The sequence below is a fragment of the Microchirus variegatus genome (assembly GCF_963457635.1).
Source record: "Microchirus variegatus genome assembly, chromosome: 20".
NCBI classification, from domain to species: Eukaryota; Metazoa; Chordata; class Actinopteri; order Pleuronectiformes; family Soleidae; genus Microchirus; species Microchirus variegatus.
Genome location: NC_139821.1, coordinates 5,154,047 through 5,169,639, shown reverse-complemented (window position 1 = coordinate 5,169,639; position 15,593 = coordinate 5,154,047). Strand labels below are relative to the sequence as shown.

Here is a 15,593-nt window from a genome sequence, read left to right as displayed (position 1 = left end):
TCTGTGAAACGGCAGGAAAAGGAGGAATAAAGGATAAAATCTTTGTCCCGTTCTGTCCTCGCTCTCTGTCAAATCCACACCACATGAAAAACAGTTAATAGTCAATGACGACACCTCCCCGACGTAAACACTTTGGCTAAAAGTTGAAAATCCTGTAAAGTGCAAAGTGTGTATTTGTGTAGAATAACACAATAGAACAGATATTGATGGCCTGGGTTAGGTCTGTGTGCGTCACTCTTTTCCTTCCCCCTCCCTCCCTGTCTCTCCTCAGGTCTGTGTCTTATCTGTCAGCTGCTTTCACAGGAATCCGCCCAGACACAGCAGCAGCAGCACGTGCACGGTGAGCAGATAGAGGCTCAACAGCAGAGGCGTGCGTTGGCGGGAGCAGAAGGCCACGCGCAGCATCCGCTTCAGACCCGGGCCTCCTCGGCGAATCTGCCGGAGAAAGAAAGAAAGAAAGAAACGCGAGGTTACAGGAAAAAGTTCGACCGTTATCAGGGCGATAAATTAGCGAATCGAGCGGAAAACCTCACCCGAGTGACGGCTCCTTCCGGCGGCTCGATGAAAACAGCCGTCTCCGACTGATCGTCTTCCTGAGCTGAGCGCCACTGAGCCGAGCTGTGACTGATAATCAGAATGAAAAGGGTAATAAAAGCGGACGTTAGCCGTGTGATTTTGTCGATTACTAAATTTGGAAAGATCAGAAAGTGCATTTTATCCTCAGTTGTACATATTAAATACAACAACAAATCTTCTATATATAATATTGCAATATTTTAGCACAGTGTTTACAAAACCTTCTATATGGCAAAATATTATGACCCAAATTACAATATAAATCATGAAAAGACCAGATTTTATGCGTAATATAGCAACATAATATAGTTTAGAGCTATAATGGTAAAACCATATGCAAAATGTTGATATTGCATATGAATAATTCCCCAAACGTGCTTGGTAAACTGATTTAAAATGTCATTTATGCAAAATATATAAAACTTTGAGATACAGATACTTCCTCTCATATAAGAAAATATGGCTGGGGACACAAGATTAATCAGATTTTAAACCACTCAACTAAAGGCACCCCTTCTAATCTAAACACACTTTAGGTTTATGATATGTGAAGAATATGCATCTGCACCAAAGTCCATCGGGAAAATCATCGATTTTACATCCAGCCACACAGGAGTTCTAGATTACACTTCTGCCTCCATCAGTAAGTTAAAAGAAAGTTATTTGTTTTACTTCGTTTAAATATCCTTTATTCAGATTTAACTAAGGGACTCCAACTTACCAAACAAAGCAGTAGTGGACCCACAACTCCTGTGTCACTACGGGTTAAAAATGCTTATTTTCTCTATGGAGATTGGTGTGGGACAGTAAGCGATTTATTATCTGGAGCCTCAAGGACAACGTTAAGTGTATGAAAATACAGGATACTCATAACGTGAGCAGCATTCTAGTTTATAATCTAGTTTCAACAAATCACTGACTCATCATCACATCTTTTTTATGTGCATACCCAACAGACATTGGAACATTAGGGTTCATTTAGAGCCGTTTTCACGTCTCGCTGACAAATTCAACTTCATTATCTGCTTCTCCTTTTAGCTCGCACGCAACTCCTGAGGGGAAAGACGTGGCTCCTGAGCTGCTCAAGGCTCTGCTTTGTTCCCCGGCCAGTGCACGACTATGAGTTCATGTTTAAAAACACTGCCAGGAACAGCTTTGATTAGCGACATAAGACTGAACCCAAACAGTAAAAGTAAATAGGTCTAGAAATCACATTTCTTACCGTTTCAGTTGTTCCTGCGTGACCATGAGTTGCTCCTCAACAGCCATCCTCTGGTTTATCTCTTCATCCAGCCTGAAGTAGAGAAGGTAAGAAGAGTCAGTGAACATCTGTGAGCCACATGTTTGAACACTCACAAAGATGATGGATTCTTACGATACCTGCGCTGTAAGTCTTTGACCTCAGCTGTGAAGGCGTGGCTGTCCAACAGACCTCTCCTCTCCTGCGGAGCTCCAGGAGGACTGTCCACTTTCTCTGTGCCCTGTGGGAAGATCATGGAACAGTTCATTTCGGTAGGAAATCTGTCCAAGAACACGAAATAATCAGCGGTACAGATGATGGATGGATGGTCAGGAATGACATTACCTCTCTCTGATAGAGCTCCTGCTGAATTTTGGGCCCGTGACTGCGAGCTTCCTCCAGCATGGCGGCGAGTTGTCGCAGTTGTTGGTCGCGCTCCGACAGCGTGGCGAGCGTCTGCTGTTTCAGCTGTTCTGCTTGAGCCATCCAGTCAACGCGCTCCAGCCTACATTTTGCATTAAGAAGAAATCAAATAAATCAAAGATGCTCATTTGTTGACGTCGACTAAACGCCTCCAGTGATTCTCACCGTAGTGTCTCAGTTTCCCGCTTGCCCGTTTCCACCACTCTCTCCAGCTGCGCGATGACACCCAGCATCTCCTCGTTCTTCTCCTTCTCCTCAAACAGCTCCTGGCTGACTTTGATCAGCTCTCCTGCTCCGAGTCGAGCCAGCTCCAGCTTCTGCTTCTTGAGCTCAGACGTCTGAGTTTGAAGCTGCTCCAGCTGAGAGGAAAGCACAGATGAATATGTTGGATTAGATAAGCTAAAACACGTTCCTGTTCATAGGTTTTGCAGGAACCATGGATTATCAGTCACTCACCAGTCTCTCCCTGTCGTTTTGAAGGGCTTGTAGTGCGTTCTTTAGGCCCCACACTTCCCCCGTGGAGCCTCCGGGGCTGCTGGGAGCTGTGTGGCTACCCGTCTTGCTCATCTCTTCAAGTTTCAGGCTCAGTTCCTGGACCTTGTTCACTGCCTGGTCCCTGCTGTCCTGTAATGAGGCCATGGATTTAGCAAACGACTGGTTCTCCGCTCTCAGCTGCGTCACTGCTTCCTTCTCTCCGAGCAGCTGCTGCTCGACGACCAGCAGGTCTCGGGCCAGCTCGGCCACCCTTTCCTGAGCGCTCTCCGACTCCGTGCGCATCACGCCTCCTTCCCATCGCAGCTCGGCGAGCTCTTCCTTCCCGTTTTCCTGCTCTTGTCGCTCCCTTGACAGTGTCTCCTCTAGCTCCTCCACTCGTTCTCGTGCTGCCTGCAGCTGCTCTCTCAGCTTCTCAACCTCTGCCCCAGGAGCATCAAAACCCTGTGATGCTGTCGTAACCTCAGCAGCCTGACTGAGACTCTCCACCTCCACCTTTAACACAGCCTCTTCTTCGGCCTCTCTGGCTCTGCTGACACTCTTTAACTGACTTTCCAGTTCGTCGCGCTCCTTTTCCAGCGCGGTGATTCTCACTCTCTGTGCTGCCAGAAGCTGTTTGTGCTGGGAGTCCTTCATGCTGAGGACTTGATTAAGCTCGTCACGATAGCCGTGAAGCTCCGCAGACAGCTTGGCCTTTTCGGCGTACAGGTCGTCTCTCTGGACCAGCAGAGAGCGCAACTCTTCCTTCAGGCTGTTGTTCTCCCCTGCTGCTTCTTGGATCAAACCATCTTTCTCCATCATGACCTGGGAAACATAACAAATATTATTTTGTTTACAAAGCAAAAAAAAAGCAATACACAGCATTCCTGTTTGTGATATTACCTGCAGGTGTTTCTCCTCCAGCTGTTTGTATATGTTCAGGACTCGGTCTCTGTCGTCCTGCAAGGAGCCCATGGCATTGGTGAAAGAGTCCAGTCGAACCTTTCGGTTGTTGCTCTCTTCCTCTGCCTTCCGCAGTTTTTCCTCCAGGTCCCGCACCTCCTCCCTTCTCTGCTCCAGCTCCTTCTCAGCTTCCTGTGCACGACTGTCGGCCTCCTTTCTCGCTTCGTCAGCCGCCTGAGACATAAGACAAATATGAATATGATCAGAATATCTTTAAAATTGCCATTTTAAAACATCAATGACAAGGAAAAGCATGAACCTGTGCAACAGCATGCTCCTTCTCCCCCAGCATTTCCACTTCTCTCCTTTCCTTCTCATTTAACTCCGTCTGCAGACTCTCCGTCAAGGCCTTAGACGACCTCAGGTCTGTCTCCAGTTGCTCCACGTTCAGACACAGCCTCCTCTCTTCTGCCTCCCTCTCCTTCAGCTCAGTCCTGGCCTGGTCGACTTCACCCTGCAGTCGAGCTACAGCCTCGTCCAGAGCCTGGACTCTGTGACGAACACCCTCCAGCTCTCCTGTAAGTGCACGGACTTCATTCTGAGCAGACTTCAACTCAGATGTTGTTTGTTGGTGCAGGTTTCTTTCCTCCTCAAGGACAGCCTGTATCTCTGTGACATCATTTTCCTCCTTCTCCAGTTTCAGCTGCCATTCTTTGCCTGCTTTCTCCAGTCTGAAAAATAAACAATCATGTGAATTTTGAGGTAAAAATGCAAGGAAATAGTGGGATAAGACGAATATAGAGAGTTTTTACCTGTCCACTGAGAGCTGAAGTTCCTCTTTCAGTGCGGTTTCTTTCTGAAGACGTTCGGTCAGTTCCCTTGCCCGTGTTTCGGCCTCCCTGACTTCAGCCTCCTTGGCCTGCAGAGAATCATTAAAGCGAGTTTCCCACTGCCGAGTCTCGTCCAGAACTCTGTCCCGATCGTCTTGCAGCGAGGACATGCATCGAGAGAATGCAGCTAACCTCGCCAAAGACTCGTCGAGGCGGGCTTGCATTTCCTGGGCTCGTCTTCCAGCACCTTCTGCCATCTCTCTGGCCTCCATGGTTGCATCCACTTCCTTTTCCCGCTCCCTGTAGACCTCCTCCAGTCTCAGCTCCATGTCCTTCAGTTCAGCTCCCAGCCTGAACCTAACAGAGTCCAGCGTTTGCTCTGCTTCAGCCTTAAGCAAAACCACTTTCTGCTGAGAGCTCTGTTCCAAAGTTGCTTTCTCAGCTAAGGCCTCGCTCAATTGTTTTTGGACCTCATCCAGTTCAGATTTACAGTTCGTCAGTTCAGCCTCAATCCTCTTCAGGTCCTCTTGGGTTGTGGAAGATTCCAGCCGAGATTGTTTTAATTTGCTAATGAGCTCATCGTGGCCAAGCTGCAGTGACTTGGCTTCCTTGCCCAGTTCGCTGATCCTCTCCTGGTACTGGATGCTGTCCTTCTGCAGCTGTCGCACCTCCAGCTGCTTCTCCCTCAGCAGCTCTTCCAGCTGACGAGCTCTGCTCTGGCTTCCTTCTCTGACCCTTTGAGCAGACCTCAGCTGCTGCTCCAGCTCCCTCTGTTTCCCAGACTCAGCCTCTGCCTCGGCTCTCTCCCTCTGGGCTTGCCTCATGTCTTCTTCCAGCCTGCACGCTCGGTCCCTCTCGCTCTGGGCCTCGGCTTCGAGTTCAGCTCGCTCCCTCTCCAACGTCTCCACCTGCCGCTGGATTCCAGCCAGGTGCTCGCGGTTGTCTGCGGCCTCTTGCTGGTAACCGGCAATGCTCCCGTTGAGTTGAGCCAACTGGTTCATGAGACGCTCCTCCAGGTTATCCTTCTCAGTTTCAAGGCTTCTGAGAAGTTCTTTGACCTGAGTTTCCCTCTTTGAACCCTCTTCAATCAGACTCCTCTCTCTCTCTTTGCTCTCTTCTAGGTACCTTTCCAAGGATGACAACAGAGTCAGCTTATCTTGACTTTCCTGAAGGTCTTGCTCAAGAGACGCCAGCTTAGCTTTGAGTTCAGCCTCCCGTTCCTGCCAGAGTGCCCTCTCTGTGTTAACCACTGCCTCCATCTCTCTCATTTTGTCCTCTAATAAAGTTTGAGCACTTTCCACCATTTCCTCTTCTTTCTCCTCTGTAGGTTGCACCTGTGTTTCTGCTGCAGACACTGCAACTATATGATCGTCTGGAGTCTCTTTTGGAGGTGAAGGCTTTTCTTGATCATCATTCTGACTCTTGTTAGACTCAGGACTGGTTGTGATGTCATCTACCGTTTGGGCTGTGACGACCTCTTCTACAACAGCTACAGAACTAAGAAGACTTGGTTGGATTTCATTGTCCTCTTTCTTTCCCATTTGGTCAATTTGTTCCCTCATTTCTTCAACCTGCTTTGCTAAAGTTTCTTTCTCTTCTGATGTAGCATCCAGCTCATCTTTCAAATTCAGAACTTCCTCTTTGAGTCTCTCAACTTCACCTTGCAAAGAACCGTTGCTTCGTTTCATGACGGGCTTTTCCTGCAACTCCCTCAGCCTCTCATTCTCCTCCTCTAATTCCATTATTTTCTGCTGCTTTGTTTTGGCAAACTTCCTCATTTTGTCTTTGACTGAATTGACCTCTTTCTGCGCCTCCTCTACCTGCCGCTCAGCTTCTTGTTTTGCAGCCTCATGTGTCCTCACCCTGGCCCCTAACTCCTGTCTCTCCTGTCTGGCAGCTTCCAGGACTCGCCTCACTCGCTCTGCCTCATCGCTCACGTTTTCGTACGACTTGAGCAGAGTCTCGTACTCATCCTTCATGGTTTGAACCTTGCCCTCCCATTCCCTGCTAACCTTGGCGGCCTCTTCTTTTGCAAACGCCACTTCTCTCTTACAAGCATCTTTCTCGTTCAGTACACCTTCCATGGCCAGTTTGAGACTCTCACAGGATGATCCAAGGCTTTGGTTCTCCAGCAACATCCGATCAACCTCATCAATCAGCCTTAGTTTTTCTGCTCGGAGCTTATCCAGCTCATCTTCTGCGGAATCAAGTTTCTGTTTCAGCTCGGCGATGAGCTTCTCAGTTGACTCTAGTTGCTCTTTCTGGGTTTTCTTTTCTTTGTGCATCTCTTTGCGAGAGATCAGGGCAGCCTGAAGTTTTCGCTGAAGCTGCTGAATCTTCACCTCGTTGTCTTTCTCTTCCTCTTGCTTCAGTGGAACCTCAAACTCTAATTTCTGGGTTTTCTCCTGCTCAACCTTTAATTCATCCTGTAAAGAGGCTATTAGTTGATCCTTCTGAGAGACCGTGTCTTGCATTGAGTGTATGAGGGAGTTCTGCTCACTGAGCTGCTGACTGAGCTCCATTATCTCCTGGTTTTTCTTGTCGAGAAACTGCTTGAAGTCTTCCACTTCACCCTGAAGTGCTGCAACGGAAGATGCCGAATCTGCAGATGCCGCGGATGCTGCTTGGGTCGCAGCATCCATCTCTGCTTTTATGGTTTCTGCATGAGACTCAGCTTGATGATATTTTTCTCTGAGATCAGCAATTTCCTCTGAGAGTGCACTGATTTGTGTTTCCTTCTCTCTTAGTGCTTGTAGCTCCTTGCTCAAATCCAGTAATTCAGCCTCTTTCAGTGACAGACTGGCATGAGTTTCGTGAAGCTGCTTCTCCAGCTCTGTGTTGGCCAACCGCAGAGTTTGGATCTCTTCCCCAAGACCTTTCAGAGATTCCTCCATTTGTGCAGAGTGGAAATCCGACCGCTGTGCAGGAGGCTGAAGTGGTTCACTAGTTTGTGGTTGTGATGAATCAGGCTCAGATGTGGCAAAGTCTACCCAGTCTTCCTGGACCCAGTCACCAGCTGATTGCTTCTCCATATTTTCAGACAGCTGCTTTGTCTCCTGGTGAGACATATCCTCTCTTTCATGGCTCACTTTTTCTTCTATTTCACTGAGTTTAGTAAGAAGGTCGTCTCTTTCTCCACTTTGCACCTCAAAGCGCTCCATCAGTTCACTGTATTCTTCCTTCTGCTGCTTCAGTTGCTCACGGTGGTGTCTGTCTTTCTCTTTCGCCTTGCGGATAGTCTCTTTGCGAGATTCTTGAGCGTCCTGAACCTTCTTCTGAAGTGTCTCGCACTCTGCTTTCAGAGAGGCCACTTGGGCTTGTAACACAGTTATCTCAGAGGCGACGTCTGAAGGCTGTTGAGCATTTTCGGCTTCTTCGCTTAGCTTTCTATTCAGGGCAACCATCTCAGCAATGTCTTGTTCTTGCTGGACAATTTTCTGCTCGAGACCTTCAACCATCTCCCCTTTGGATCTTAAAGCTTCATCAAGCTCCAGGAGTTTAGCCTTCATTTCTTGAATATCATGTCCTCTAGTTTCTTCTACTTCTGTAACAACTGCAGGAGCGTCTACCTTTGTTAATTCTTCTTGCTCTTTCCTATTTTTTGCTTCCACCTCAAAGTCCTTGACCTTCTTCATGAGGTCTTTTCGTTGCACAAGCGCAGCCTGCAGCTTCTTCTTCATTTGTGTCAGCTGAGTTTCCAATTCTTCTTTCTGCTTTCGTAAAATCCAGAGTTCATCATCAGCGTGAGAAGTGGAGTCTTCACAGCTCAGTTGTTGCTTCTCTTCTCTCACTTTCTCAAGATCCACAATCTGATCTTTCAGTTTGTTGACTTCACAGTCTATGTGGTACTTCTCTTCTTCTACCTGGAGGAGTTTAGCAGACATACTGTCATTAAGCTCCGTCATCTCTTGCTCTCTCTGACTGAGACGTAGCTGTAAGTCGCCAATCTCTGTGTCCTTCTGTGACAAAGATTCATTGTTGAGATCTGAAATCTGGGAAGACTCCAACACGCTGGTTTCCATATCTTGCAGCCTCCTTTCAAGCTCAGAGGTGAAGAGTTCTCTGTCCTCCAGCTCAGCACTCAGCATCCTGACTTGTCTATCCTGCTCAGAGAGAGCTTGGTGGGTTGATTCCAAGTCGCTCTGAAGGCTCTGGATCTTCTCCTCCTTGGCTTTTCTTTCAGTGCTCAAAATGTCTATCTGTTCTTCTAGAAACTGTATTTCAGAAATATGCTTCTCCACTAATAGGCCACTTTGCTGGGAGACACCGCACAACTCAGAATTGGCTAACTTAAGCTCCTCCGCAAAGTTATTGGCCTGAGACTCTGCCTCTTGTTTTGCAGCGGAAAGTAGCTGAGTTTCTTCCTCCAGGTTCTTGATTTTCTCCTGCGACTCTGCAGCTGCCTCTTTCAACATCTGCATCTCAGCCAGAAGTTCACTGTACCTCTTCTGGAGTTCCTCAGCCAAAGCTTGAGCAAAGACATGGCCAGAGGACACATCAGCATCCATGGAGGACGAGCTCTGCTGACTAACATGGACATGAACCGTCTCTCGAATGATGACAGAGGAGGACTCGACTTGAACCGCGGAGGTTTCCTGCTCCATGCTCGTTGTCTCCCATGACTGCAGCTGCATTTGGCTGAAATCCTGCATGATGGAGGGCCACTCCTGGCCTCCATCTTGATTTACGGCTTCCAGGAGTGTCCAGCTGCTGTGCGCCACCTCTGAATCACAACTGGTGACCATCTCATCTGAAGACGTCGCTTTGGATTCTTCTGGTGACTCAGACTGGTGTCCAATAAGCTCTGGGCTGCTGTCATTATCAGCCGAAATGGAAAGAACAGAGGTGTCCTCGGCTATTAGAGTGGTGTCTTCTTCTTGTGTGTCCTCATTAAGACCAGGGAGAGCTGAGGAGCTGTCATCAAGGCCTGTGTTGGCATCCTGATCCTGGTCTGATGTCTGATCGTGCGTTTCACTCGACGAAATCTCACTGGAGCTTTGGTCTTTGGCCAGCCTCAGGGATTCTCGCAAGGCAACCAGCTCGTTATCTTTTTCTAAAAGCTGCTGCTCCAGTGCCAGTATTTGGGCTGTGAAAAACAAAAGAAAATCACAGGTTTTTACAATAAATATTAAAATAACTATTCTTTTAACACATACTACTATAAACAGGCTCTTGTACGTGATATCTGTATTCCCCCCCCCCCCCCATCACCGTAATCATTGTTTTATATATACAGCATAGTGTGAATTTTACTGTACGGACAGATATTTATAATGTCTACCTTTTTCAGCTTCAGAAGAGTCCTGTGGCAGAGGTCCAGTACCATCGTCTCTGTCAGACAACTGAAGGAAAGAAACCAAACTGTGAATCTGGGAAGGACTTTGCATATTTGCTCGTCTACAAAATCACCAAAAACAAAGCTAGGACTTAATGTTGGGATAAAGTAAGAAGAAGTACAGCCTCAGATGGAGACGTTTATGCAGCTTCTGTGATTCCCGTTTTGATTTAAATCCATATCAGCATTCTTTAAAGTAACAGGTGTGTGAAACCTCGTGCCACGGAGCCACATATAAAACTTTAGAACTCGATTCCATGAATAAACACAAAGGCCTGTTGATGTGATGTCATCAAATGTGATGTTGTGATACTGACCGTTACAATCTGCAGCTCCAGCTGCTGTACCTTGGCAGTGGCCTCCTCCTGTTCTGTGGTTTTTCTATGAAGTTGTTCTGTTGGTCACACAAAAACATTGTTACTTTACTGAGATGTGATTGATGTGATAAATCACACTCACACACACACCCACAGATAGATGCTCTTACCCTGAAGGGTTTCCATGGTGTGGGTGAGCGATACACAATGTTCTTCACTCTCGCTGTGTTTCTCTTTCAGCTTGATGAGCTCGATGTCAATCGACCGCACGGCGTCCAGGAGCAGAGAAAAGTCATCAGGGACGAGGTTTTCATCTTCTGCTGGTTCATCGGCGACCGTGAGAGCTCGTAAATGTCTCCAAACTTCTACATAGATCTCATCCTTCTTCTGAGCATCTTCCTGCTTCTCTTTAAGTGAAGCCAGCTCTCTTGCTAGTTCATCTACATCTGACTTCTCCGTCGCTAAGGCAGCGTCGTGGCTGCTATGAACGGCCGCCTCTCTCAAAGATGCAAGTTCGCTTTCGAGCCGAGATATTTCCGCGGCGTCTCTCTCTGAAGCTTCGTGGCTCACTCGGACAGCCGTGAGCTCAGCCTCTTTCACCAGAGCCAGTTCTCTGTCCAGTCTGGTAACTTCCATCCTCTCGTTCTCCAGAGCCTCCTGACTAACACGCTCTGCCTCTCGCAGGGACAGGAGCTCGCTCTCCTGCCTCGCCACCTCCACTCTCTCTTTGTCCAGAGCCTCCTGACTAACACGCTCTGCCTCTCTCAGCGACAACAACTCATTCTCCTGCCTCACCACCTCTGCTCTCTCTTTATCCAGAGCCTCCTGACTAACACGCTCTGCCTCTCTCAGGGACACCAGCTCGATCTCCTGCCTCGCCACCTGCGCTCTCTCTTCTTCTTCCAGAGCCTCCAGGCTTGTTCGCAGGGCTGCGATTTCTACATCTGCCCTGCTGGCCTGCTCGGCCCACTGCTGCCGCTCCTCCTCCCTCAGCTTCACAGCCTCGGCCAGCTCTTGCTCCATCTGCCGGAACTGAGCAGTCAAGATCTGTTGCAGAAAAGAGGGTGAGGCGGAAAGAAAGAAAGACGATACGAGTGGGTGTGTGTTGTGTATCTCAGATAAACAACACATTAATGGTGTGTCATCACTGACTGAGGCGTGTCAAAAACCTTCCAAATAAAGCGTTGGTAAATATCTGCATAGCAGGAACTGTACCTGTTTTTGCTGATCGGCGCTGCTCACTTCCTGCTGCAGTACTTCCACCACCTGAGCGCGAGATCTTAGAGCCTCCTCAAGCTCTTCACAGCGTCTCTGAACGGCGTGAAGAGTCTGGAAGAAGGGAAACAACAAGGAAACCACATGGGTGGGAATTACAATACCATGGCAGTACAGTATATTTTAAATATCTCATCTTCTCAGCCACCGCTTGACGACTTCACCCCCTTTTTATTCTCAATCCAGTCTAATTAACACCTCAACCTTCCCTTCCAAGTGTGGTGTAGAAACTATATAGCCTTAAAATAGCCGTAAATACCCAAAATATATAACATTTTTCCATTGTGGGCTACTGTAAAAAAACAAAAGATCATCATAAATTATTCCAGTTAATAAAAGGCATATAAATAGATGACTTAAGACTTGGAGTCAACATAAAAAGTAAAAGGATGTCCAACAAATGATCACAAAAGGTTGAATGAATCCAAACTAAATGATTAAAACCCAAATTAACACACAGCCCTGTACCTGCTGAAGTTCGCCATCCTCCTGCGACTGAGTTGTGACCTTCATCAGCTCCTCTTCGTGTTTCTGAATCTGCTCCTGGAAGCGCACGTCCTTCTCGAACACCACTGCCTGCAGCTTCTGCAGCTGGAAACCAAAACACAGCAACAAATCGTCCAGACAGATCTTTTCTCAGGACTGTTTGAGTCATCATGTGTTCACAGTTTTATCTGCAGCTGTGTCACCTGTTCAGCGTGAGCAGATTCCTTCTCGTGAAGAAGCTGTTGGAGGGTCTGAAGTTGTTGCTGAAGCTCCCTGCTGTTGGCCTCCTCCTCGCTCAGCTTGCTCTTCAGTTCCTGGAGCTCCTCCTCGACTGCAGCTCCAGCTGCTGTGAAAGAACTGTCTGGGCTCTGCTATAGACAAAACAGATGCTCATGTCAGATAAAACCTGGAAAAAAGTCCTCAATCTTAGTTTGTGGTAAAAGAGTCACATATTTTCCTCTGTATAAGATCTTTTTTATCACTGGAGTAAAGCGTGGGTCAGACTCACCGTCACCGTGCCTCCACCTGATCCTTTCAAACCAGCTATCTGTTTGTTGAGCGACGCCATCTTCGCTTTGGCCTGCAGTTTAAGTTTGGTGAACCGAGCCTCGGCTTCTTCCTTCTCACTCTGTGCAAAAACAAAAACAACAGCTCTCCGTCATAAAACCCACACTAAAATCAAGAGTGAACTGCGGCAAGTGCTGAAAAACAAACACTCAAACACAGAGAGGATTATTCACCTTGAGCTGAACATCTTTGTTGGACAGCTCCGTGTCCTTCTGGACAAGCAGCGTGTCTCGAATGAGCTCCTTCAGCTGTACAACCAGTTGTTCCAGGTGAGCCAGCCTCTCCATGGCCTCCTCGGGTACATCCGACTCTGCTGGAGCCTGACCCTCGTCATCAGGGAGCTGAGGCACCAGCATTTCCTGTACGAGGACAGAAATGAAGGAGCATTCATTTATTCACTCGTCACGTATGGTCCCCGCTGCAGTAAAAATACCTCTCCATCGCTGTATAAAATGAGTCACGCCTGAGAAAATGAATAGACAGGTCCGCCTTTTCTATTTTTAACTCGGCCACGAGACTTCAAAGGATTTGACAGAAAGCCAACATTATAAACAACAGGAAGGAGTTCCATTTAAAAAAAAAAGTAAAACGACGGATATCGCTGCCTTTGCTGCTTCGATTTCACCTATTGATTCACCTCTGAGTTACACAACTTAACGAAATTGATCAACTAAATCACAAGGGGAAGATAGATTTTCTTGAATATACAGACACTGCAGACACAGGTGCACCGTCTTATCAGTGTACCTTGGGTTACAAAGCAATACATCTTGCATTAAGGTTTTCTCTGATTAAACATTTTATTTTAACCTGGGCTCTATGTCTCCTTGTACCGAAATTATTTATTTACAATATTTTATTCTTATTCCTGGAGGCTTAACTGGATAGATGATTATGTGTGGACCGTCAGGAGCAGAAGCAGCAGTGAACTAGTTCTATCCAGTGTCCAAACACTAAAAAAAAACTTAAAACCAGACTTGGTGATGTGGACACTAAGGCTCTGACTTATCTCTTTGTCTCCCCTTAGATAAATAAGATTGTGTCCCACCTCCTTTAACAAAATGCAACTGTGGTGTTCTTGCTGTAAAAATACTGTATACTGTAAAGCCTTCTAGTAGGGTTATAGAAAATTTAAATGTCAATTTTAGTAAAATGTATCTGTTGTTGTTGTCACTTTGACCAAGTTGTAGCAGGTTAATGTTCTCACAGGTTCAATTTCACCAATCCCTCTTGGGGATTAGTGTCCAGTTACCATGGAGAACACCATTACTGCTTTAGAGACAGGGACGTGATGAAAGGAATAACAATAATTTACACAAAATATCATGGGCTCAGGGGAATAAGGTGGATAGTTTACGTGCTTCAGTCTCACCTGTGGGTCTCCATCTGCGCCCTCCTCTCCGGAGAGCTCCTGGAGGACTGTGGCCAAACGGCTTAACATAAAGATGGCACTGTAAGTCGGGGGGGGGGGGGGGGGGGAACAAGTTTGTAAGCTTAAGGGCAGAGACACGACAGACATACGACTCCATTACTGCACAAGCCTTATTTTGTTTGCCTCAGAATCAATTTTGTCAATTTTGTTCAACGTAGCATAAATGCAACCTGCAGATAAACCAGTCTAGTGTGCATCATTGGCGTTGTCTAACAGAAGATATGCACACCTGACCTTTCGCCACGTCTTTCATCATCTGACGCCGATGTTGAATGACACACCTTAAGATGGTATTAAACACACAAGCCCAAGTATGTTTATTTTACTGTTGTTTGCATATGCAGGCAGTGACTGGGTACATTCATGAACTTATTTGAATAAAGAATCATTATTGCCTATGCAAAAAAAAAACCCACAGCTGATAGAAAAAAAAAAAGTTTCTTCTATGAGATAACAGTCAAAATATATTGTTTTAATTTAAGTTGTTAAGCCAACAAATTTGATAATCTACAAAACGATATATCCAGATGATCTACATGAGCTGAGAGAGGTTGTGTGATGATTAGTAGGGGATACGTGGCCCAATAATATCAATAATATCGTGATATAACGATTCTGTGATAAGATAAGATAAGATAAGATAGCTTTATTTATCCCACAGTGGGGAGAGAACAGGGTTACATAACATATGGCGAGTGAAACTGGCAGGGAGTGTTGACTTGATAGCACCTCAAATTGTTAATTAAAATATAAATATTTATCAATATTTCCATGGTGTATCAATTATCGTGTCAAGAGATATTTTTTACTATTTTAAGGGCCAAATTGATTAATGGATATAATCGAATGCAGATTTAACCTTTAAGTTGCAGCCCTGAAAAAATATGAATAAACATCTGTCTTTTTTTTAAAGAAAAAATATATGTATTAACATGATCATCTTGGTTATGCGACATGTTTGGGATATTTGAAGTTTTTACCATATTGAGTAACTTGTTCCGCCATGTTTACATGAATACTTTGCTTTTTGAGTCGTGTCCAATGCAACACATTGTCAGACGCCCCCCTAATCTCCCCCTCTAACGAGTCCGGACCGAACGTTGCCGAACCTTTCCGAAACCCACAGTACACAGTACCACTGCGGCTGCGTCACTCTTTTTTTTCTGGGCAGCAAAGATTAAACCTCGCTAAGGCGAAAATGGACGCTAAACTTTCGGAGTGGCCGGACACTGGCGCACACATCTGAAGATGAAGAAGCGCTGGCGCAAACAGGAGTCCTGTTGAAAATATCCGCAGTTTACTCGGACCGCACTTTCCACGACACAACCAAGTTAGCTTTGCTAAGCTAGCACCGATAACAGTGAAAGCCAGAACGGCTGTTTTTAAACCTTTTTCCGCTGGGTTTTAGTGCTCGGTGCGTGACAGCGGTGAAGTGCAACTCAACGACTCGTGTGTTTGCGAACGAAGGGACTTTTGACTCACCTGTGCGCGTGCTCTCCAGGTTAAAGTGTCTGTTTTTTATTTGTCAAATTTCCTCGGATGGGTTTCGGAGCATAGCCACATCACCAAACATTCCCGGAAACAAAACTTCCTCGGCGCTGATTGGACAGCCCGGATCTGCGCATGTAAGGGACTGTCGGCAAATTTCAGGACATCGTCTCCCGTTCCAGGGAGCGTCTGCGTAAATATATGCATTAAAAATAAATAAATATACACAAAACTGGACTCGTTGGCATCA

At 46.5% G+C, this 15,593-nt stretch overlaps 1 protein-coding gene across 1 annotated transcript; it reads right to left on the bottom strand.

Moving 5' to 3' along the window:
• Nucleotides 1-235: 235 nt before the first annotated feature.
• Nucleotides 236-13,864, bottom strand: golgb1 (golgin B1; the record flags this gene model as incomplete). Its single annotated transcript, XM_083906615.1, has 20 exons — nucleotides 236-435; nucleotides 534-624; nucleotides 1,799-1,870; nucleotides 1,957-2,057; nucleotides 2,162-2,321; nucleotides 2,405-2,598; nucleotides 2,696-3,535; nucleotides 3,614-3,847; nucleotides 3,933-4,344; nucleotides 4,426-9,529; nucleotides 9,725-9,785; nucleotides 10,096-10,172; nucleotides 10,266-10,836; nucleotides 11,008-11,142; nucleotides 11,311-11,424; nucleotides 11,839-11,961; nucleotides 12,060-12,227; nucleotides 12,371-12,484; nucleotides 12,597-12,782; nucleotides 13,796-13,864. The coding sequence occupies 20 exons, from the start codon at nucleotides 13,862-13,864 to the stop codon at nucleotides 298-300; spliced, it is 8,964 nt and encodes a 2,987-aa protein (XP_083762741.1). The 3' UTR covers nucleotides 236-297.
• Nucleotides 13,865-15,593: the final 1,729 nt, after the last annotated feature.